This window comes from Macaca thibetana, chromosome 5 (assembly GCF_024542745.1).
Source record: "Macaca thibetana thibetana isolate TM-01 chromosome 5, ASM2454274v1, whole genome shotgun sequence".
Taxonomy (NCBI): domain Eukaryota; kingdom Metazoa; phylum Chordata; class Mammalia; order Primates; family Cercopithecidae; genus Macaca; species Macaca thibetana.
This window is the reverse complement of record NC_065582.1, coordinates 74,171,676-74,198,336: the sequence shown is the minus strand read 5'-3', so window position 1 is coordinate 74,198,336 and position 26,661 is coordinate 74,171,676. Positions and strand designations below refer to the sequence as shown.

At 33.9% G+C, this 26,661-nt stretch overlaps 1 protein-coding gene across 1 annotated transcript in view; it reads right to left on the bottom strand.

The window, feature by feature from the left end:
• The window catches only part of LOC126954345 (bifunctional heparan sulfate N-deacetylase/N-sulfotransferase 4), a 290,679-nt gene that overhangs the window by 33,010 nt on the left and 231,008 nt on the right, over window positions 1-26,661 (bottom strand). The window contains exon 7 of the mRNA XM_050789919.1: window positions 11,436-11,618. Within this exon, the coding sequence (XP_050645876.1) occupies window positions 11,436-11,618 (183 nt within the window). The remainder of the gene's footprint in view (window positions 1-11,435; window positions 11,619-26,661) is intronic.

Here is a 26,661-nt window from a genome sequence, read left to right as displayed (position 1 = left end):
CAGAAAAGGAGACAAAATGGGAGAAAATAATCACCGATTTCACCTTTGGGACCAAAAGCAGCAATTGTGTTATAGTTTCTCACAATAATTCTCCTCTTATAAATTTCCCCAGGCATGAAGTTTATAGAATCATGAGAAATAATGTGTCTGGATGGACTGAACATAACAAATGAAACTGTGCATTGTAGAATAGAGTGTGGTGGATGCTCTTTTCTCTGAAAGCATCCTCTTTTCAAACTAGTGCAAACTCTCCACTCCTTCTCTGAACTTTGCCAGCTGCTATTGCCCCCAGCTGGGGGATTAAGAATTCTCCCTGGCTAATAGAAGCCACCTGACTGCAAATGAAGCTCTGCATCCCCTCTCACTCTCGGGGGATGGCCCACCTCCAGTGGATGCAGGGGTACAGAAGACTGACCTGCTTGCCTCAAGGTGAGACAATTTGCCTGTGACTAGTTTGCTCCCTGCAGATCAGGTAAGGCTAGGCTTTACCAGAGATGACATCCTTGCTCAGCTCTTTTCCCTTCTTTTCAGTTCCACATTTTCCCTTGTCGGTTTTTCCTGAAAGCATTTCTTAAATCATTTGCAATGGCATCTCTATCTCACATTCTGCTTCTAGAGAACACTACCTATGACAATGGCTATTCATATTCATACTCTATAAATTAAAAGATACTCTTGACTCAAATACATTTCTATCCCTGCTCTCATTGGAACAAGGCTGAAGTACAATATAAAAGGACCAGTAATGTATAGTGACAACCATATTATGTTAGAATTTACCTTGGAAAAAATTAGGTTACAGGTCCTGGATTTTTCTACAAATGCATCTATGGAAACTGTGATAAAAGGAATTAATTACAAGCCAGTAAACTTGACATTCCTTATTTAATTTACATAACTGAAATTTTGTTTTAACTGGTATCTCCATTTTCTGCCATCTTTTTATTCAGTGTTCCATCTCATATACTCCATATGGTGTAGTTTTAGTGCAACTAACCATATTTTTCACTGTGGAACAGAAGGCTGAACTATCTATTCTTTATTTCTTCAATCGACAATGAAACATCCCCTATTTAGCTTATTATACAAATTCCCAGCTAGAGAGTATATGGCACACTCTTTCTTCAATGTAGCTTTCTTCATATTAATTTCAGTCCAATGGAGAGTGAGCCAAAATAATATGAAGTACCCTCAAATATAAAGCCACACTCCCTGGATTTCTCCCTTCCAACTTACCACCAGTTGTAAAAGGGATAGATTGTAGCATGTAACTTGACCTCAAGTGGAAGCCATATATTGAAGAGCCTATCAGTCTGAGGCCCTGGGTGATCATGTGGAGTGGAACTGTCTGCAGCTCCTAGATTACCTGCTTACTTCTGGACAGTTACATGAGTGAGAAATACATTTTCATCTTATTTAGCCAATGTATTTTGAATGGCATAATTGCAGCAACATCACCTAAACGCTAGCTCATTGTGTTTCAAAGTACTTGTCTATGAGAAGGAGCTTGTGCAAGAATGTGAATCAATGCACTGCTTGTTTCAAAAAGAACATTCTGTTACAAGATAAAAACAAAATTTCAAGGAAAGCAACTGGTGTGCTTAGTGATATAGTTGATTTCTACTCTGGCACCAGCTTCTTGTCTCATGGTGAATCAGCAACAACATAATCCAAACAGGCTATTCATGGACCACATTTTGAGTAGCACTATTCTGGGTTAATAATTGCCAACATCAACTTAATGCTTCAGTTATACTGTATTCACCACTGTAGAAATTCTCATGTTTGTACCCTAATCATTGAATTATTTCTCCATGTGATGCTCATATTTTTCCCCAAAACTTTGCCTATATTTCTAGCTTAAGCTAATATCTACCATAAACCTTCCCTATTTATTTTAGAGGGGTAGCGTAGTGCAGTCATTAAGAGCTTGAGCTCATGAGGGAGACTGCCTGTGCATTAAGCAATTTTCCCAAATTCTCTGGATCTCAGTTCCTTATTTATAACATAATTATTGATAATATTTATCTCATATGGTTGTTGACAGCATTATATGTTATTTAAAATGGTTAAATAATGCTGTATATAAGAGTAATTATTATTTGATTCCACATTTGCCCTTCTTTTCTTATTGTCCGGATTATTTAGGCAAGATTAGTTAGGCAATTGGAGCAAGAGAAAGAGTAAATCTCACTGATGGATTGCTTTGCTACAGGTGTTCATCTTGAGAGCAGACTTCTTAGTCCATTATCAGAATGTACCAGCACCATGTGTGGCTGTCTGTCCATAGAATAAGTTTTACTTGACATAGTCAGATCACTAGACTTCTGGCATCTGTGAGTTACTTTGTAGAGAAATAGCTTGGAGTATCCTTAGCCGACTTGAGGATATAGGTTGCCTTACTAGATGACCTGAAGACCATTATATAATTCTAATTTAACACAAATCTGTGTATACTTGCTACCTGGTTCCTGTAACTCATAAAGCCAATAGTTTCAGCACCGCTTACCATTCAGATCTCAACACAAATATCAACTCATGAAAAGTGGCCTTCCCTGATGATAATAGTCAAAGCTTCTTCCCACTCTTGTCTCTTTCTGAGTTTCCTGTCATATTTTCTTTGTTACATGTCAGTACCTAAAATTATTTTCTTTGTGTATATGTTTGTAGTAATTTTATCTAAATAAGTATAGTTATAGTTTATAATAATTCTCTCTCAACTAGAATGTAAGTTCTCTGAAGGTGAGGCCTCTGTCTTCTTTATTGCTACAACCCAATACTTAAGAAATGCTGAGTGAATATTTGTAGAATGACGGACTTAGGACAGGCACAGTAAACATTTAGGAATCGGCATAGACTAATTTTGATATATGTTTGAAAACAAACATAATGTTAACTGTATAGACATTTAGCATCTAAAACTCCTACAACAAACCATACACAATCCCCAGTGCTTTCTTTCATGGCAATCCCAGAAGCTAGTTAGTGAATACACCATCACTTTAGAATTTAAACATTATTTCTCTCATATTGTTATATAACTACTTGATTTATAAATAACTTCATTTCTGAACTGCATTTTTAGATACAAAGCAATAGGAAGGTGGTTCTCAACCTATACTTCCTGAATTTCCCCACATATAACCCAGCAGAGAAAATCTCAGAGTAGGTGTTCACTTCATTTGCTCAAATGAAGATTTCTTTATGCTTAGCAAAGGTAGAAGAGTGGACTAATTGATTATTCAGTGCCGCTGTTGAAAGTCAAAGTCTTATTTGTGAGATCTTTCTCGGTTCTATATGTTCAACTCGGCCACTTATCTTCTCTATTGCAGTGCACATGTCTTTGGCATTCTGATTTCTGCTTGCAAAACAGGTGAAATAAAATGTTCACAGAAATAAGCAGATTTAATGTAAGACTTGAAAAGAGTTGTCGTTGTCTCCAACACACAGAGAGAATATGGATAAGCATATTTTTGGGGGGAAGAGGATGACACTAGTTAATATCTATTTATACTTTCCCAGAAAGTTGGGATGCTAAGCTGTTACAATACATGCTGTTCCAAATTTTTTATTACTAACAACTTAATTTACATTACTTCAGGTTCTCCTATCGGTGTGTTCCTCAATCTAGGCAGATTGTCTTTCTTTGTAACTACACTCCTTCTATATTATGCTATTTTAGGGATTTCCAGATGCCCATTTCTGTTTTCACCTCTCTTCTTGGCATATTTTTCCTTTTGTCTGTTAATCAAAATTTTATTAATGGATGTTTGTATTTTCTATTTTCTGGAAATGTTTGTTCAGACTTTTCCTACTCTGACTTTTCTCATACTGTATGAAAATCTGAATACCAGCAAACATAATGTCTAACTTTTATTGATCACCTTCTATGTTCCAGGCACTTGATTGACGTAGATTATTTCTAATCTTCAAAGCAACCTGGCAAGACAGATTTTATTATCCCTTCTTGATAGCTGAGAAAGCTGAGATGCAAGGTGTTTTATTTAGGCCCTGCTGAAGGTCACACAGCAAGGTAGTTTCAGATTTAGAATCCAAATCTGGCATTGTCTCTGCAATTAAATTATGTGTGTGTATGCACGCACACATGTACATGTGAAGTTTTTGACAATGATTATGAAGGGTAAAGGATCTTCTCCCAAAAAAGCTAAGCATTTAATTGCACTTTCTTACTTTGCTCTATTTCTGTTGTTTTAATTTTTAAGTCAGAAAATTAGAAAGCAATTATTTCCCTTTTCATTCTGCAATCTGATTGTTCCCTGTATAAATGAAACTGCAATAGATATTTACTGGTTTAAGTATCTAGCACTGTAGATATATTTAAACTTCAAAAAAGAAATTCAGTTGCAATTGCTTTAGGCAGTCTATGGTTACAGTGCCAGTCCAGTGAAAATGCATGTAACTCAGCTGTCACACAGGTACAGGCGATGCACGTGGTTTTTGTATGTAGAATATATAAGGCAAATTTACATTTAAGTAAACATAAACAAGCGGGCAGAAGATTTCCTGAAGCAATGAACAAGACTTGGAAAGGGCAGTAAAATCTGATGAAATTATGTTCCTTACAAGGGCAGAAGCATCCTTGGATATTTCCCTCCAAATAAGTAAAAACTGCAAATTTGCAATCAAGCTAAAAAGAACATGGATTGAAAGAATGTCATATCATTTACCTTATTATAATTCCATATTTTTATAGAATACGTTAAAATAACTTTTGTTCTTATTATATCTAGTTACTCAAAGTCTACATTGCCTTTTTGCTACTAAAAATTTGCTTTGCTTACTATTCTCCACATCCTTCACTGGCAAGGACACCATGGAATTATCAATTCAAGATTGATTATCCCATCCAGGTCATGTGCCTATTCTAGATAACTAGGACATTTCTAGACCTTAATATATGAAACTTTAAAAATGTGCAGTGCTCATGATAGAAGGATTATTTTACTAATTACAAACATTTCAGAGGCCATTGGTTTGCTTTTCATTTCCCTTTTGCTATTCTCGACTGTTTAAAGAAGAATGCTATAAAAGGCATCTTTTAAAACATATTTTTCCTTTACAATTGGGCTGTGTTGTTTCTAAATTTTTTCTGGTTATTGAGTCTTGCCCTGTGTATGTCTGTAAAATGCCTTTTCCAATTTGTATTGTACAGGGTGGTGACTTTCAAGTTTTGTCTTTCAATATCATTTAAGCCTAACATAATCCAGGTACATTGATGAGGAAGTTTAATAGATTAAGGGTGCTTATTCTCAGTGCTCCAATCGACAAATCTTTATGGAAAAACTGAGAGACATCTTTATGAAGGCTTGGACTCTCCTTGTTCTCCATGTAAAATCCATGCAGTCCCTCAACTTCTTGGGAAAGCGTTTGTCGTGTGAGTACACTGATCCATAATAAACGCACTCGTTACAGAACTCCTGTAGCACTTAATAGACTGATTTCTCAAACTTTTCTACCAAGTACCCTGAATTACAGAGGTTTATAATGCCAACCTCTGGTGGTAGGACTGGATGGAAAGGAGAGTGTGGTTCTGTGTCTGTCTAGAGTGACAGCTTCAAGAGTGCTGCTTTAGACACAAAGTGTTTCCAATTTATCCTAAACGTCTATCTATTCTTCACCATATTATACTCATGTTTATTTAAATAAGTTAATACTACTGGTATTTTCCCATGAAGTAGTCTCATAGTAAAATTGACCCCAAGGGAAGGTGGCATGTTTACTTTCTGTAGTTCTATCTTTCTTTTTTTTTTCCTTTCCTTTTGAGAAGGAGTCTCACTCCATCACCCAGGCTGGAGTGCAATGGCGCGATCTCGGCTCACTGCAACCTCCACCTCCCGGATTCAAGTGATTCTCCTGCCTCAGCCTCCCAAGTAGCTGGGACCGCAAGCACACGCCACCAGGCCTGGCTAATTTTTGTAGTTTTAGTAGAAACAGAATTTGACCATATTGGCCAGGTTAGTCTCGAACTCCTGACTTTGTGATCTGCCTGCCTCGGTCTCCCAAAGTGCTAGGTTTACAGGAGTGAGCTGCTGCACCCGGCCAGTTCTATCTTTAAACTAATGAGTGTGTACTTTTGAATGTAATCCCTTATGTTATTATTTATGTTTTAATGAATATCCTGGCAGGGAAAAGAAAGCCAACTCAATAAAATGAACTATATTTTTAAACTCTTATGAATCAGTTGTTCTAATATAGTACTATTCACTCATATATGACATTGAATTTATCAAATGTTTCTGTAAAGCACAAACAAAAAATTCAGTTTCCTTTTTCATTATTATACTTGGATTTTTAAGCTCAAATATATTTTATGATGATTTTAATTTAGAAAGTATTGTCGCTTTATTTTATTTTTAAGGGAGCTATCTGCAAGTAATTTTTTTATGACTGAACCTCAATAAGTGGTTTGTGTGGGGAATTTGATACTTGACAAGAACATGTTTGCAATTGATTACCAGGGAAAACAATCCAAGACTTAAGTCATCATTTTTGGATGTCAGAGTGTCTGACAGCCTCATACAATCAAAATGTGGCTTCAGTATAAATTAAAGAATCAAAATCATGAGAAATTATTGCCATCTTTGGTGGAGGAGATATTCCTGAAAGCTATAGAACTTACTATTGTTAAGTTAGGAAGGAAAAGATAACATGGCAAAATATAAATTTAAATTTTGATTAGGAAAAAATATTTAAGATAATAATGAAATCTGTCCTCTCTCATCTGTGATGTGATAAAAACTATACTGACTTAATTTCACTGAAAAGACTAAAAGATGAATGAATTAAAGTGAAAAGTGCTATTACAGAACTCCTATTCCTCAGCAATGGGGGTAATTAGTCACAGATCACTCTTTCGTTATTCTCAGTCTCACTCACTCCTACTTCGAAGGTCTTGCTTTTCACAACCATGAAGCTCTTCTGGGCTTCCCTTTCTCATAGGTAGATATTGTCCTATCTTCAGCACCTCCCTATTCTTCCCTGTCCTGAGAAAAGGCTTCTGGTGTAATCTTCATTGACCAACATTTTTTAAAGTCACTTCACTCTCAACTTCAGAGCCTAGAGCTTGTTGTACCTAATTGCCTACCAAATTCAAATTACACTGGCAGCATTCAAAGCTTCCCCCACTGACTTGTACCTGCTTCTATAGGTTACTTACAACTTACTATCTGAGAAACAGATGTACCACTTTTATTGTTCTTTGTACACACAGCCCTTTGCTTTTGGTTATTCTTTAATGATATTTTGAAGACAGTGGCTATTGTACTATGCTAGGTTCCAGGGTGCAAATATGAACCAAAAATGTCTCATTCTTCAAGGTTTGCAGGAACAGGTATATGACAGGCAATACCTTGTGGTAAGTGCAGTAATATAATTATAAATAAGTTACAGGGTGGTAAAAAGAGAAATAAATATCAAGACAAAATTGTAACACTATTTTGTTCACATAACAAGCAGTTATTGTGGCTTATAAGTTCCATGAAGGCAAGAACTTTCTTTTGATTATGTAGGTACTTCAAAAGCATAGGTTGACTAACTGTCAGCTCCTTCTAAAGTAAGGAGTTATCCCTGACATTTCATTCGACATAGAGATTTGATGATAATAGTATATTTGCTTTTTCAATTGTAAAACCATCATCTTTTGGTTGAAGTTACCCTGGAGGAGGAGTCAGAAAGCCTAGGCTTTTGTCCTGACTTGTTCCTAATAAGCCATGTGACTTAGAACAAGGCATTTCACTTCACTGTGTGTCATCCATTTTCTCTCTACAATGAATAGGTTGAGCTAGATGTCCCTAATTTCTCATTCTGCTCTTACAGTCTTTAATTCTCTGTGTCAGCATTCCTTCATTGCTTCAACAGACACATACTAATAAAACCTATAGTGTGTAAGTCACTAGATCTTAAGATTTGTTTATGTCACAGTTATTCAAATTTCATCATTTCTCAGCTGGGGCTGGATGTCTTGACAGCTAGAATCAGCAAAGTGATTAACCATCTAAGATTAGTGCTCTGTGATTTACTTTCCCACTTCTTTAACCCTGGAGACATTGGCATGGAGAGAGAAAACTTCAGCTCTTTGAGCATTCTCCTGGTCACACAGAAAAGCAGGACTCCACATCATGTTTGGCATGTTTGTTGATAGTGAGACTCTGGAGTGATGGAGTGAAGACTGGAACTGAGCGAACCTGACAGTTTGAGAGCTTAAAAGCATCGATTAGTTCATGTGTAAGAATCTGACCTTGTAACTTCCTCCATATTGTGGTTTTGTTTCCTATAATGAGAATTATAGGAAAAAAAAAAAAGCAAAAAATAAATAAATAAAAAACAAAAACAAAAAAGAAAGAAACCTTATTCTTTCACCAAAATAATAGTGATTATTCTACCAAAATAATAAGAGACATGAATTAATAGACACCAGTGAGTACAATTTTAAGAATCTAACACACTAAGGACTAAACTGACAAGGATACAGTCTGGGGATTGCATTTCATATGTGTCCTCAGTACACATTCCCATATTAATCACCTTTGCAAGAATCAACTTTCAGTGAGAGATGAACACAAATGCATTTTGTGCCGTACTTATCAGGCTACCTATTGACAGATATTCATATTGCAGTTTTTAATTAGGTGACAAAGCAGCTTCACATATACGGTAGTTGGTGCTAATGAAAATTTACACGAGGAACCAAAGGAAATTAAATAGATGTGAATATTATTATTTTTCACTTTTTCTTTTATTTGTGGTAACAAGAATGTGTGAATTGAAAAATCTAAAGAAAGATAATGGTTGACTTAGTTTTAAACATGAAATATACTGAGTAAGAAGTCACACTGGTAAATACAAAAAAGCACTTTAATGTTTTATTTTGACACTTTGTAACAATAACAGAAACACACTATATTTATCTATTCTAGCTCTCTAGCATTGTGATGAATGGGCCATAAAAAAAAACCTACCAATTGATGCTAAGTAAAATAAAACTAAGTTCATATTTTATAGAGAAAAGGGTGACAATGCCTATTTTAAATGGCCTATTATAGATATGAATATGAAAAGAAGAGATAATCACCAGGGAAACAAACTCAGTATTATGCACTTTATTGTTACTTCACAGCTTGAAGACTTTTGGACACGATGTGTTTGGCGAAGTTTATTGGATTTGCTGCAGTAAGTCAACTGTTCTCAAAATCTCATGTATCTGAATAATTTTCTCTTTAACTTAACTACTCTATTTTCTATTCCTTGTTTTTCTTCTTAAATATATTTGAGAATATATGATTTTTAGTTAACAAAAATGTTTGTAACTTTAAAGTTTCAGTGAAAAGTAACCATATAAATAATATAATTCACATAATAGCAAAGGGAGTCTTTCAGTAGGAAAACATTTGCTTATGTATCATTTAAGTACTCTTATAGAAAACTATATTTTGATAAATTGTATAAAAATTCCTAAACATATATAAACAACAGCAATGATGAAAATTTGCAAACTCTACGTTATCTTTTCTGAGCTATTCTCTCTGTTATGATGAACTTCCAAGGAACTTACCCCTATGATATCATGTGAAATTAAAATTATCAGCACTGGCAAATTATATATAAATATATATTTCTTATATCTTCCAAGAATGATATGATTTCTGAAAGAATAATCCCATACTTTAATTTCTGATTTCCATTTACACCCCTAATCTACCAGCACTGTATTCCATATTTAACAAACCTTCAATCAATACTTAGAATCATCATGTTTTCCAAATCATATTGGAGCTGGCATATCTTTGATTATATTTATTTTTTAAGAAAAGTGTCACTGATAGCCAAACATATTAATAAATACAATTATCTTAAAAAGTTCAAACAATATCAAGAAATTCAGTTCATCATTTATAAAAAACTTTTTCCTTTTTCTACAGATAGAGGAAGAGTAAAGATGGAGCTGGAGGCCATTGAAGGATTCTTTCTATGTAAGCTGTCTAAAATCTTTGTTAATTTGTCTGATTTTTACTATTACTGTACCATAAATATTATAGATATATTTTATATAAACATTTGTGACAAAAGAATTGATTTACCATCAATAATTTATCAATTTCATAAAAGTGTGTGAGATCTTTTGAATAACCACCATTTGTGGGACACATGCTTTGTCTTTATACAATTCTATTTTGTGTGTGGATATATGCTCATAATAATTATGCTTCTATCTATTTATCTGTCTTTCTAAATTGCATATCAAATGGTAGATGGTCAAGTAACTTATTGGAATGGTAAATAGAATGTGTAGTTCAATGTAAACACAAATAGTAAAAAGCTGCTTAATAAATTATCAGAATATAATATGACATATGATAGCAATCAGTTTTAAAACACATTTGAAACATATGATAGTGAATAATGAGAAATCTCTCCACTGGCTTTAAGAAAAAATGTATTTTGTTCTTTGCATGCCCTAGAACATCTAGCCTTACCTTACACATAACAGATAGACAATGAACATGTGTTGGATGCATTTCTGACAGTGTAGACAGAGAGTGGCATGTAATATGATTTATGAAACAAAGAGAAACAAATAGTCTTGAAGAGAGGGAAAGAGGATGACAAAAAGTCTGTTTCACAGTAATTTCTCATTAATGGTGATGCTACTTTCTCAACCGACTGCTTGGCAGGGGACTATCTGATCTGCTCTCTGCAGCCAGCCTATTGATTTTGTGGGTCGATGTAATCTGATGCATAAAGAGGCAAGAAAATGGGAGGCAACATTGTCCTAGATAACTGCCAAGAAGCAGATAGTTTACATTTGATGCATCCAGGCTAAGTGGCCCCATATGAAGTTGAATTATTAGTAAAAACAATCCTAACACTGACAATTCTCTTTTTCAGTAGTTCTACTGTTAGTGAAATATTTGTTACATTTAAAGAAAAGAGAAGATAGGCTTGAGAGATTAACTCTATATGGATACAAGGTAAAATTGCTTTTCCTTTCTTATATACACAATGTTGTACATATACATATCAAAGTCTAATTATAAGTCTTAGATTCCCGTGGCTCTAGGTTTTCATTTCTCTAGATATCTACTGTCTAACCATTTTACTGCTAGTTAGTGCTCACACTGCATGCAAATTAAAATGATTAGCTTGGAGGAGACACCAACAATAAAACAACATCTTCAAAGCAAAAATTTTAAACCAACCAAGCAACCAACCAAACAAAAACCCAGAAAAGCAAGCAAAAAATGCAATTTATAAAATAAGCAAAAATTGTTGAGGAAGAGAATAAAACTATTGTATAAAAGAGGATTTGCAGTTAAATTCCAGTTTTAATATGTCCAGCAGAGTTCTTAACACAAATTATACATTCACAAATTGCTAGTTTCTTTCCTTCCACCCCAGGAGAGAATGTTAAATGTTACCTGCCATAGAGGGTCTTTCTGCTCAGGGAAGAGCTCAAAATACTTGTGGGCCAGCTGCACTGGAGGCAGAGTTTGCAATTTCAGGTTGGTCCAGCTCTGCACAAAGTTGGCCAAGTTCACAAAGGTATACAACCCTAGGCGGTCATTTCCATAGTTTGATAAATGGGTCATGAAAATGCTGATCTGAAAGATAAATAAAAATGACCACAAAAATATCATATGCTTAAGCTCAAAAGTAGCAGTACAAGCCCCAGGCAGCACTTCGCCTCACTTTGGAATTTCACAAGAAGTACAATGATCTTTTTAAGTGGAAAGCCACACATTTAATTTTAATCACAAAATAACACTTAAACTCACTTTTAAAATTAAAATTGAAATTGAGAGTGTCATTTCCTCACTGTTCTTCAGAAGTATAGTGTTATTTTGCATCTCACTTTTGCTTATTGTGGAACAAATACCATCAAATTCAATCTAGTAACTTTCAGACCAGTGAAGAACTAATATTAGACCTGTTCTAAAATTAAACAAATTTTCCAGAACTTTTCTGGTGTAGATATGTGTACAGGTTGAAATAGAATCAGACTCAAGAAAACGTGTTTCTTTGTGGTCTTATTAAACAAATTTTATTGCAGTAGAGACTGTAAATGTTTGCACAGAAACTCATTGCATTTAGCCAGAAACTCTTCCCCATTCATTAATCCTTTTACAACTTTTCATACCCCAATATTAACCCTAAAAATATCATGGCATTTCAGTGTTGTTCTTTTGTGTATCATAGACAAAGAAAAAGTGAAATTAGATTACTTTGTATTGAAAGAGCAACCAAAAATTCAAATGTTATTACAAACATTATCTAATATTTAGTTAATTAGGCATTGCAGCAGGGATTTTAAAAAATACTAAATAAAAGAGAAATTGCAAAATTCTGATTTAAATTGCAGAGATTGTTTATGCAACTCATAAAAAAGAGAGTTCATTACTTTGTGACAAGCATAATTTTGTATTTGTTCCTCAATCTCATAATATTTTCAAATTTAATTATCTTAAAAATTCATTTTACTATTTACTGTATTGATCTATATTGTAAATGTTTTATAACAACCCAAATATTATAATGAAATAATTTATTAACTTTATTAGAAATGCAAGGCTAAAATAAGGTTATAAATAATAATATTAGAACAAATGTAACATCTGAAGCTGAACAGAAAAATAATATAGAAGAAAAGTCAAGTGTCTCATGGCTAATATTTTGTATGAAAACTCGCTGACACTTTTTTTAAGGGTTTATGTTTCTTGGTATGGTTATTTGGAAATAAAACGGGTTTGCAGAACTATTCCAATGTTAATTTTATTGACACCTGGTTAGATATTAGCCATGCAATAAAGACTATACGCAGACCTTCTGTTCCCATGATCTAATATGTCACTGGATAATTGTAAATGTCTAAAGAGGAGGTCTTTTATCTTAAAAAATAATAGAAGCATTACCTTGTACCAGAATTTAGAAAATCTACTCTGGCAAGGCACTGTAAGTTAAAACCCCTCTATGCGTTAAAGACACCTAAACGTTAGTTGATAAAATGGTCTTACTTGAGATTCATATGGAATCATTTAAACAAATACAGGCATATATGTCACTGATCAATATTACACTGACCAATCTGATAGATATCAATTCATTGTTTGAATGCCCTTTTTATTGTAGAAAACACATTCTCTATTATGTGTCATACTAGAATACTGAAAAAAATATCTGAAGGAAACCTGTTAAAATGATCAAAGTCACACCTCATCATGGTTGAAGGTAGAGAAGAGAATGTGCCTTTAATGTCCCTAACTTACATAAAATCATAGCTAAAATTCATATAGTGCTTGCTTACTATGTACTAAGCAGGATTACAAGCCCTTCACATAGATGAAATAATTAAATCCTCTCAACGCTGTTACAGGTAACTACTGCTATTGTCTCCTTTTACAGATGAAGAAAATGAAGCACAGAGCAGTTAAGCAACTTGTTCAAGTTCTACATCTAGTCAGTGGCAGAGTAGGAATTTAAACCCAGGCAGCCAGATTCCCAATTCCGACATGTAACTGAAACTTTCGCCAAAACATGTATATACATTGAGTTTGACATCCATCATTTTTTCCTTTTGCCCTTTTCAACAACAACAAAAAAGCAAGACAAAGAACATATTTTTATAGAAGGCAGTAGAAAACTATGTAAGTATTATCTTGGCAGCTTAAAGTTTTTATTTTTCTTTTTACATTGGAATGAAAAAAATAGTTTGGAAACCTTAAATGAAATCTTTTAAGACAGTGAATTATAGCATCTGAGAAGAATATTACTAATAGGCTGCAAATTTATCTTTGAAGACAATATCACTGCTATCATATTTCTATTCCATTTTTTATCCTTGGAATATATTCAAATATTTTATTTGAATCATCAAAAAAGACAATAGATATTTTAAAAATATTATTTATTTAATTTATCTAGGTAGAAATTTAAGTTAAACCCCTTAAGTTAAGCCTCTTAATCCCTTTACATTTGAGTTAAACCTCTAAATATTAGTTGACAATGATTTTAATTGAGATTCATATGGAATCTCAAGTAAAATTTAAAACATTTAAAAATTTTAAATGATTCCATGTGAAGCTCAAGTAAAATCATTGTATCAACTAATATTTAGGGGTTTAACTTAAATTTCTACCTAGATAAATTATATAAACATAACACTATCCAATGTCAAATTGGCCAATCTCTCACCCTTAAATTCTTTTATCTCAAATAGAAAGTTCCCTCTTGGCGGGACTTAGTTACAGAGTTTCTGTAACATAGCATGGTATCAGTAGTTGATGACCATATAATTGCCACTGTTGTCATGAGAACTTCTTGATAATCACCACAAAATAATATGCATTTGATCCCATTAAGTATGCATTTATCTCATGTCACTGCTGTAATTAAGAAATAAGACAGTGTAAGTAGCATGCTTCAGGATAATTATGGTTTCCCAGGACTGAAAATAGTATGAAAACCAGGCTGCCAGCTAAATGCCTGAAGAAATATAATAATGTCCTAGAAATCTACCACCTGCCCTCTTAGCATTGTTATTTTAAGAAGGAATTGTAAGGCACCTGTGAGAGTCTAAAGTCTGACAAAATTATAAATAAGAATATTACTTTGAGAGTATCGTAAAGAGTATTTTTATATCATAAGCAGATGTATATTATCATTTCGTTAGGGTATTAATGTAGACTTTTAAAAGATTTTTGTAGCAGAGTGATTTTAAGTCATTTTTCCAGAGCATTCTTAGGAGGATAAGCTTTGTTTGATGACAAAAAAAAAAAAAAAAAGGGTAAAACTGAATGCAGGGCAAATGGAAAATTTGTCTTTGAAAGAAAGCAGAGTCTGGAGATATGTGGTTCTAAGCTGAGGCATGCTGCTGCATTTAAATTTTCCTTTACTGAGAATAAAAACAAGCACCCTGTCCATATTGGTTGCAATCACTGTTGTATGGGACAACATGTGCACATGCCTTACTGGTTAGAAACAAATTAGTGCTGGTATATGGTCAATTGGTTGCACTTTAAGAAAAACAATTCTGCAAGCACAGCTTAACTGTGCATATCTGGCTTGCTAAAATCACCTATTGGGCAGACAGAGCATTTTAAGAGTTTTAGCATTTCTGGGCAAATGGCTTCTTTAAACAAACAAAATAAAACCTATTTCAGAGAGTGTTAAGTGTATAAGACAAATTAAAAATGGATGTTGTTGAGGCATAAATAAGAGAATTCAAAAGACATGTGGTATGAGATAGCAAATAATTTTTCACAGACTTATGTTGCTACTATTTTTTACTGTCTATTTTGTTTTTTTATATATTTATTTTGATTATTATTTTCTTATTGCATATTAAAAATAATCTGTTTCAATAGTGTACTCCCAAAAGTATCATCTGCGGAAAGTATGACAGTACTACATGGATAAAAATGGTTTATATATACAGCCTCCTGAACCTTGAAATATTGCCGCTCAGAGATATGCATTGATTCAAACAAGCAGAGCTTCATCTTTCATATGAAAAGGACAGGAAAGGACATCTTGTTCAATGGACGCATTGGAGAATAAGATATTCAGTAAGTGCTAATTTCAGTAGGCCAATTGCAGCAGGCTTTCCAAGAGGGCACCGAGGTCTGGGTGCCATTGCTTCTGTCATCAAGCACTCTGGACTGCCTTTATCTTGTTGTTGGCACTTCTACCTATGTTTCTCCCTCAACTCTCAAGGCTCTCAACTTCATTATAACCAAACATAAAACAAGTCTAAACTTTCTTATCTGTTGTAAAAATATACAAGCAACGTTATGGGCACATTCATAGTCTATTCATTAGAAATATATGCAGTTTTTCATAACCTGATTGTCAGATACAATACATATATTCAAAATTTGGGAAGACATTACCTATGAAATAAATCTGTTTAATGATGTATCTAAAGTTCAAGGAAAAAGGAAGCTTTACGTATTATAATGTATAAATCTTGATGATAGGAAATTGAGTAAATATAATTGAACTCTATGGATAATCCTTAACTGTGGGTAAACACACTGTCATAGGACAAATGGAATGGTGGTAAATAAATTAGGCAACTGGTTATCCCCCTGAGTGTTTAATTAAAAATTATACAATTAATTGTTCTTTTTAACATTTTGTTTTTGTCTTATGAAGCTGCCAATATCCAAAATATAAGAAGAGAAGAAAAAAGGGAAGATCAAAATAAAAGTGAAAGGTCTTATTTTATCCACAGAATGAAGCATTACTCTCCAAGTTGAGTTAGAATATTTTCACTGCCAAGACCAGAAGAGTTTCCTTGCTTTTGCTACTTGTGTGACAAATAGAATGGTATTGTAAACTGTATGATCATGAATATCAGTAGCCAGAATATATTATACAGCATTTTTAAATTGGAATTAAAAATCATTTTTAGAGCATACATTTTTAGTGAAAGTACACATTGAATATTTGGGTATTTAGTCCTGTGCCTTACAGTGCCTTTAAAAGTCAAATCATTTACAGAATAGTCAGATATTTGGTTCCTAGGGAAAAAAATGCACAATCACAAACACAGAAGGAAACAACAGCTTTGCAGAGCAAGGAGAGAGGCACCCTGTTTTAGGGCAGCTTGCTTTGTGCTCATGCTGCAGCACAGTATTTTTCAAGATAGGTATTAAATATTAGCAGGCAGTTTCCATTTTTGCTTCTGTGGCTTTGACAGCGTGCTGCTTTTCAGAATAGTTCAATTGTGTTTAAAAATATGTCCATTAGCTTGTTAAATTATTGATTATGCTTTTAGTTCTCATAAAATGTGAAGGTAGATGGAATATAGGGAAATACATCCCTGATGGCTCATCTGATGGGCTTTGGCATTGTACTCATATTTTTCTTATAAAAGGTAATTTTGTGTCTTTATTTTATTCTAAAAATAGTCTGGAACCACACAAGGGATATTAAGAGTCAGACTAGGCTTAGCATTACTAATATGAGTGCCAATAACACTTCTTGATTTAAACACACATAACTATTGGTAATAATTGTAGGCAACCCAGTCTTAGGCAACTCTTCAGGCCTGGGCAACTAATAACTTGGTAAACGTTAACATCTATGTTCTTAGATATCAAAAGTAAGGAAAGTTTGTCCAAACCTAATATAACTATATTAATCTTTCGCTCAATCTAAAAATGGCTCTCAGCTTGTAGTCTACTATTTGGATACATCACTTTGTTTTTTTAAAAACGAAACACTCCAATGAATCATTGATTAATGATTGATCTTAACATATTATGTTGTTGAATGTTAATGTTAATTTACTTATATAACTTTACAAAGTGGTTTTATGTGCACTTTTGTTGTGTTACTAGGAACTAAGAAACTATCTTATTTATGAGAAAAGGAAATGAGGATCAAGGGTTTCAGGTGGCCTATCTGAGGTTATACAGGGAATTCTAGCAAATCCGGCATTCAAAGTAGTCAACAAGCAGATTGCACACTTAATAATTTGTTAAGAGAATAGTTCTTACATTAAGTGTTATTAAGACACACACACACGTGTGTGCGCAAAGCTGGACATAGGAATTTAGAATCAGTATTCTTTCTTATTCCATGGTTCTCCCAGAACTTTGGTGACAAATTCATCAAACTTCCATCTATTTTCTGTTTCATCTTCTATTATTTTATTTACCTGGTAAATTTTATTTATAACAACTCTATATTGCAACTAATGATATTTCTTCATAAGCTTTTCCTAGAATGGATTAAATCTAAAATATCACTTACATATTTTTACTTTTTTGGAAATGAAAATAAAATTTGATATTTCAATATGTATATCTATGCACACACATACATTTCAGCTGATTACTGACTCTAGACACTTCAAGATAACAAGTACTGAAGAAAGAAATGATTGCTTCACTTGGAAATATTTTAATTCTCTTGCAGCACTAAAAGCAGATGCCAAGCTTTTTCACAATGGAACATAATAATAGATTTCCACTAAGAAATGTGTTCTAAAAATAAAAAGTAACTCTGATCTTCCAATTTCAAAGAGATACACTTTATTAATTTAGGTAGATGTTTCAAGATTTATTCCTCTAAGAACTACATTTAGAAGGAGAAATAGGCCAGGTGCAGTGACTCACGCTTGTAATCCCAGCACTTTGGGAGGCTGAGGCTGGCAGATCACCCAAGGTCAGGAGTTCGAGACCACCCTGGCCAACATGGTGAAACCCCGTCTCTACGAAAAATACAAAAAGTAGCCAGGCATGGTAGTGGGTGCCTGCAGTCCCAGCTACTCAGGAGGCTGAGGCAGAAGAATCGCTTGAACGCTGGAGGCAGAGGTTGCAGTGAGCCGAGATCACGCCACTGCATTGCAGCCTGGGTGACAGCAAGACTCTGTCTCAAAAAACAAACAAACAAACAAACAAACAAAATGAGAAGTAAGAGAAAGAGGAGAGGAAAAAGAAAAAATAAAGAAGGAAAGAAAATGGAAGAAAGAAAGAAAGGAATAAGAGAAAAGCAAGAAGAAAGAAAGAAAGAAAGAGAGAAAGAAAGAAAGAAAAAAGAAAGAAAGAAAGAAAGAAAGAAAGAAAGAGAGAGAGAAAGAAAGAGAAAGAAAGAAAGAAAGAGAAAAAAGAAATGAAAGGAAAAAGGAAGGGAGAAAAGGAAGCGAAGAAAAGCTCCAGAATCAAACACATCTCACCATGTGTAGGTCAGATGAGCAGTAAAAAGGTTAGGCTACTAAGAATTGTTTAGTTCATGTCTTTAAATCTCCACTTACAATAAATTTCAGTTATTGATCTTTCCACTCAGGCTACTTCCCTAAGCACAGGAGCTCTATTGCTCCATGTGACTTTCATTGTGGTTTCATATAAGATGCGCATCATCACAAGCATTTATAATTAATCACTATTCCTAGTTGATGTTGTAACATCCCATATCCTTGACTGTTAAAAGGAAATCTTTTTTTGGGTGTGTGAGAAACTAAGTTTTTGGTTATTAATTTGGAGCGGGCTTCATGAAGAAAATAATAGCAATGAAAGAGTTAAAAAATAAAAAAGGATATTGATTAAAATATTCCAGAAGTTTGTATTTCGTAAATCTGAAAATATAAAAAAATCAGACTGCTATAATATTCATATTGTTTTGATTTGCACACAATGGAACAATACAAACATGAAATTTGGAATTAGAATGCCTATGCCTGAGAACTGGCTCTTCATTACTGTATCAATTAACTTCTCTGAATCTCAGACATCTCTATGGCTAAATGAAAACAATAATTTAGTTTACAGGTTTGTTGTGATGCCCAAATGAGTTGAGGTATGCCAAAACATTTTATAAAATGAAAAACATTGTATATTATCACCATGGATATTCAGTTAAAATAAATTTAGAATAATTAATATATCAAATATAATGTAACTTATTTTATTTATATCTAATAGATAATATATTTTGTAAGCAAAACCAGTGTTTCTTTGTTCCTCTGCTGTCATTCGTATATACCAAGGCCTATGATGATATAATTTCTGGTTAAACCAGAAAATTTTGGATACATGTATACCAGAGTGAAAATGACTAACTTTGATACCTAATAAATGAAACTCTTTTGTAGTCTTTGTGTTATTTTTAAGTTTTATTTCATTTTTAATTGATAAATAATAATTGTGTATATTTATGAAGTACAATGTGAAGTTTTGATACATCATTGTGGAATTATCAAATCAAGCTAATTAGCATATCCATTACCTCAAATATTTACCTTTCTTTGTGATTAGTACATTTAAAATCCTCTTTTAGCTATTTTGAAGTATAATATTCATTATTATTCACTATAGTCCCCAGGCTGTGTAATAAGACACTAAAACTTAATCCTAATACATGCAAGTTTTATCCATCAGAATCACCTCTGACAGCTGCAGTTAAAAATCAATATAGGAAGAGATTGTTAAATGGAATCCTTTGTTTCATTTTTAAAAGTTCAATTAGTAGATTTGAGAAGCAGACACTACTCAAGGGTAGTATGATGAGGTGATGCCTTGTTTTGCCCCTCCTCTACACACCTAAATCAAAGAGCACCCCCATCCGTCTTCCCCATTCCCTTGCCCTTCAGGCTACTCACTACCTGACATATTATGTATTTGTTTGGGTATTTATCGGCTATTCTCTCAGTCTCACGTTACATTTTAATCTCCTTGAATACAGGAACTCTGGTGCTGTTGTTTACTGCTGTATCTTCAATGCATAGTAAAATACCTGGCATATAATAGGTATGCAAAAAATATTTATTGAATGAACAAATAAATCCTTGATAACATACACTTCTTTGCCAGCAGAAAATATGGAGTAATTTAATAGCTTTCCAGTTATTCCCCAAGGTCTGAAAACACGAGGGGAAAAACAAAACACTATCCTAAAACCCTGAAAACAGCTGGCATTTAACAGGATACAATGAATTGTTAAATTACATTTTTTATTTGTGTTTGCCATTTCCATTATCAGACTAAATGCAACTGAAGTTCCATTCTGCATCTGATTATTTACCAGTGTCCCAGTTTTCCCATCATAATATTTGGTTAGTGCATTATTAACAAATCAGAACTGTTTTGATTCAAGACCGGCTAGGGTGTAAACACCGATCTTCCTGAATAGAGATGTTGGGCAGTGACTTTGTCAAAGCAGCAGTAAATAGGGCAGCTGTTCTAACTGAGAACAGAAGGCTTCTGCTATATTTCAGTGAGCAGACGCTTTACTCTCCATTTTTCTTGTACATTAATAAAGGCTTAGTCATTAAAAGGCAACACATGCTCACAACCATATAGTTGTTGCATATATTTGTGTTTTGTTTTCTTTTAGTAGGCAAGTCAGAACTGGGATTTTAGATGTCCTGGCAACTGCATTTTAGAATACCCTGATTTTCAACAAAGATCTCCCAATTTTATATGATGGGAGACAACCAAAGCTGCTTTCCATCTGAGTTATTTACCATTACTGTTTTTAAGAGATTAAATCTCCCTTTCAACCATGTTGCAATGATGCCACATAAAAGTCACTGAAGTGCAAATTCATAACCCCAGGAATAATCATGGGCAGTTCAGCCACGGGGTGGAGAAAACATGTCCATTAGTAATCAGTGTAAGCTTCACTGACAGCCTCAAATAGAGTTCAACAGTTTTCAGTGAAGAAAATAATGTCACATTTAGTTATTCAAGCAATCAACCAATTGAGAAACATTTATTAAATGCTTAATAGGTGCCTGACAGTATATAAGAAACTAGAGATATAATACTAAATAAATTATCCATAGTTTTGCCTAAAGATGCTTAGGGTCAAATGGGAATATAAAAAAGAGAACAGCAGATTATGATACAATGTGAAATGGAAATTCTATTGTTCTATAATATCACACAGCTGCTTGGGGCAGGGCACTGATCTAAGACTTGCAGAGGTCTTCTTGAAACAGAAACATGGGAACTAAGGTCTCAAGGAAGAGCAGAGAAACTTAAAGTGAGATGGTGGGTTGGAGTAGGAGTGGGGCTGAGATTATGTATTAGACAGAAACGCATAGTGAAAAGCAATTGGCAACACAGTGCCTTCTAGAAACTAAAAGTTACACAATGTGGTTCATGAAAGGAAAAGAAAGAGACAAGCTCATATAAATCTTTTAAACTGTTGAGGGCTTGGACTTTAATCCTAAGAGCAATAAGGAACCATTGAAGGATTTTGAGTAGGGAGGGATCACAGTCAGATATGGATTTTACAAATTCTTAGATCTTGACTGTCTTATGAAGAAGAGTGAAGACTGGAGGTGGGGAGTCATTTAGAAGGTTGCTGTAGGTGTATAATTGAGAAGTGATGACTAATTGAACAGTGACAATGGGAAAGGAGGGAAATTAAAAGGGAGATTCGAAATATGTTAAGATATTGAATCTCCAATGATCTGTATTTGATTTGATGTCAGGGATGAAAAAAAAAGGAAAGATCAAAGGGATACTCAGGTTTCTGGCTTAGGTGACTGGATAGAAACTGGAGTAATTTCACCTAAATAGAGAACAATAAAGTGATGAACGAAACAAAAGATTGAGAGGAACAGAAACCTCAAAATAGTGACTATCAGGAACCACACAGTGAGCTAACAAGGGAGGACAGAAACATGCTGCGGCTGCTCTGAGGGTCCAGATGAGCCCATATAAATTTATACAGCCTCTAATCTGCATGCTATTCTCCAGCAGTACACCAATGAGAAGCCAGTTATAGGTCTGGAGGAAACAGACAGCTGAATTATTCTAGCCTTGAGTATTTGCCAAATAAATGGAATCAAAGAGCAGTGGCATAAGAGACATGTTTGTAATGATTGGAAGACATGGATTGAAATGATCTCCCAATGTGCTTTCTTTACATTAGTAACAGTTTCAATCTTCCAAAATATACTTTTATAATATTTTAAACAATTCAGTATGACTACAAGTAGATCATACTAAAAATATGTTTACATATTGAAGTGTACATTTTAAAGTTTCTACCAAAGTGCATTAGGAAGCATTGACAATTACTTAGACATTTTTCTTTAATTCTACAAAACTCATATACTTTCTGCTCCCTCAAATGTCAAGGGAGTATTCTGATAAGTGACAACAATGAAGGAAGGGATATGCAGTGTGTTGTTTTAAAAGAAGAAAAAAAAGGATCAAAATTTTCTCACACGTTTCCTCTCTTCCCTCTCCTATTAATAATTTAGAAGGATTTTTTTTTTTTTTTAAGTTTTCCTCTGGATCAAACAGCTTTTCATGACAAAACACATGAATTTCTTGTGGATCAGGGTGACACTAGGGAAAGTATCTTCACTCGAGTTATTTTACACATAATTTCAAGCAAGAAGATTCCTCTCAAAGCAAGCGATCTCAATGAGTAAGAGGCTTTATGACATGTGGGCTCAAGGGGGCAAAAAGAGTTGAGTATACTTGTGCGATAGGATATGGGTAGAAAACATCACTGTTATGATTCCTGAAGAACTTCATAGGCCTCCCTGAGAAGTGCAGCATTTGAGTGTCAGCCACACTGGACATATACTTAGTGAACTGGTGTTAACTAGTCAGTCAGTTATTAATAAACAGACTCAACATGACCAGGGAACAAATTAGTGAGTTTGAAGAGAGGTAAAGAGAAACTTCCCAAACTAAAGTACAAAGAGAAAAAAAAATAACGAAGAAGACCACAGAAATAAACATACAAGAAGTAAGGGGCAATATCAAAAGTTGTAATATATCTGTAATGCCAGAATAGGAAAAAAGAGAGTGGAGCAGGAGAAAATTTAAAGTAATGACAGCTGAAAATATTCTAAAATTAATGACATAAAGCATATCACAAATCCAGGAAGCTCAGGGAACACCAAGCAGGATAAGTACCAAACAAACATACAAAAACAAACAAACAAATAAACAAACAAAAACACACCTAGAAAGCCAGAGGAAAAAGAAACATTACCTATTGACACACAAGGACAAGAATTACAGGGAATTTTTCATATGAAACCATGCAAGCAATAAGAGAGTGGAATAAAATATTTAAAATGTTAAAAGCTAAAAACTACCAATCTGGAATTCTATATCCAACAAAGTTATTATTCAAAAGAGAATGAGAAATAAATACTCATAGACAAACAAAAAACAGGAATTTCTTTGTCAGTGGACTTGCCCTGAAAAAAGAAAAGTCAGATGAAGCTTTTTAGGCAGAGAAAAATGATACAGTTCAGAAACTTAAATCAACATAAAGAAAGAAAATGTGTTTAAAGGAATAAAGGTAAAATTATATTGTTATTCTTAATCTAAAAGATGACTGTATACAGCAATAAAAGTAATGCATTGGGTGAGTATAGCATACACGTAAGTAAAATGATTAACAGAAATGGCCTAAGAAATGACAAGGAAGCATTGGGGATCTTGAGTTATAAGGGACCTGCACTACAGCACTATCTGGGAAACAGTATACTGTTATTTTAAAGTTGTCAAGGTTAGTTTAAAATGTATATTGTCAACTCTGGGCAATCAGTAGAAAGATTAAAATAATATATAATTGATGTGCTAAAAGAAGAGATAAAATGGAATTCTATAAAATGTTCAATTAAAACCAGAAATGTCAAAACAGAAAGAGCAAGAGCAAATGCAAAAAGTAGAAAACAGATACAACTGGTATAAATAATTCAACCGTATCAATAATCACTTTAATCATAAACTGTCTAAATACATAAGTTAAGAAAACAAACAAGATCCAGATATTTGATGTCTATAAGAGTGGTCCCCAACTTTTTTGACACCAAGGACCAAGAAGACAATTTTGACAACTTTTTCATGGATGGTTAGAGTAGGGGGAAGTAGGGAGTGGTTTCGGATGAAACTCTTTCACCTTAGATAATCGGCAGGCATTAGATTCTCATAAGGAGCCCGCAACCTAGATCCCTTGCATGCTCTGTTCACAATAGGGTTCATGCTCCTATGAGAATCTAATGCCACCACTGATCTGACAGGAGGCATATTTCAGGTTGTAGTGCTAGCTCGCCCTCCACTCACCTACAGGGTTGGGGACCCCTGGTCTGCAAGACACTCCCTACAAAATAAAGACTCATATGAATTAGAAGTCAAGAGTTAGAGAAAGTCATGCCATGCTCACACTGATCAAAAGAATGCCAGGGTGCTTATACTAATTTTAGAAAACCCCACTTATAATGAGAAAGATTATTATGATAATGAGTAAATTTGCTGCCCAGAGCTGACGCTGGACTTTGTGCACTCACTCATCTGTTCATACACACATTATTACGCTCTCATATCGAACTTGAACACACTAACTTGCACACTTATTCACACATGCATGTGTGCACACATACCAACTCCAAGCTGCTGGGGAGGCAGGAAGAGATAGCACTGGGAGGAGAAGAAAAAACTTTATTTGTGTTTATAATTGCAGTTTTTAGCTTGAAACATCTATAATCTTCTTATAACTGAAAACTGCTGGAGAATTATAAATTCTGGCTAAGGGATCTTACAAAATTCCCTACTTTAGAGGAAGTAGGGTTCAATGTAGCACACGTGAGAGTTCTCAACAAACTTATATACCATATACGTTCTAATAATAGTTCTTTAAGTCTCCACAGTGATGTAGCACCTTTAAAAATGTTTTGTCTAAACATCTCAACAGAAATAATGCTTATATCTATGTTAAAACTTGTTTTAAGAAAGGTTACACCAATATTTACTTCTAATGTTGACTTGAATTAATTTTTAAAAGTATTAATTTCTCATTTGAAAGTGCATTTTTTGTCTTTATTGCCTTTTAGTAAAGAAGTCATAGAAAGCATATGAATGGTTCTGCGGCTTATGCTAAATGAAGCATGTTAGAATAAATCATTTTTTGAAATACATGATCGACACTATCAAAATACATATCATGATGTTTAAAAATAGAGGTATTAAATTTTTGATTAAAGTGAACCAGGCGGCTAAAACGAATTTGGTTTGGAAGCCGACCCTATTTTGAGATAGTAAGCTCAGAGTGGTTTTGCACTTTATATATAAGACGATCTGAGAAACTAAAATTGTTTTCTTCTGTATTTCCCTCCTGTCTGCCTTTTTCCTCTTTTCTACTCTCTTGTATGCTGATATAAATATGGGTTTTGCTAGTCTCAGTCTTTTTATTATACTAGCAAAATGTTCGATAATTTCCGAGTTGTCAAAATCTGATCTGTATGCCAACAGGCTATATTTTTAAATACATGAATAGCATTGTGAACAAAAGTGTTCCTGTCAACTGTCCATTTCCCAGTACTAAAACATCTCCATCCTTGGTTATCTGTCACACAAGTTCTTTGAGATTTGAGTGTTGAACATGTGTCACATGCTGACAGTCTACCATTACAGATTATAGTCTGCTATTATAGATTAAAAAACATTGTCCATTCACTGCTGCTGGATCTCCTAGAATATTTGGACACAGTAACTCAACAAACAGCTGCAGTAACAAATAATTGCTGAAAGCTAGATTTTGCGTTGACAGAGCACCAATTTTAATAATGACAAATGGTCTCAGAATTCCATGCTTTTTATAATATATTCATGACCTTACTGATCCTGAAACAAAGTAATTTGTATGCCTGAAAATTGTTTCTGTGCCTTAATTTGGTGCCCTTATAGATTTCTCGTATTTTTATGTCAGTTTATTTGACAAAAAAGTTAAATGTTTTCTTAGTAATATTTTTTCAATGAATGGTCATACAGGCAACATATAAGCAGATTTTTTTTCTTTCTCTTCTGTATTCCCATAGGATTTTGAGCATGGATTTCTGATACTGTTTATTGTATTTTAAGTAATTAATTATTTCTTCCACTAACTGTGAGCATATCTGGATCTGAAATAAATTTTATACATTCTTAAAATAAATTTTATACATCTTTATCTTGGGCTCTGTATAGTTTCTAGTGAAAACAGAGCAGGAATCACAAACTCAGTTGCATGTAAGGGACAAGCAATCAAGTTATAACTGAGCAGGTAAAGCCTATGAATTAAAAAAATACAAAAAACAGGTACACATTTCTAGAAAGATCACATTCATGTTTGAGACAATAGGGAGTGGTGATGTCAATATCGAACTAGGGAAGTCACCTTTTGCTC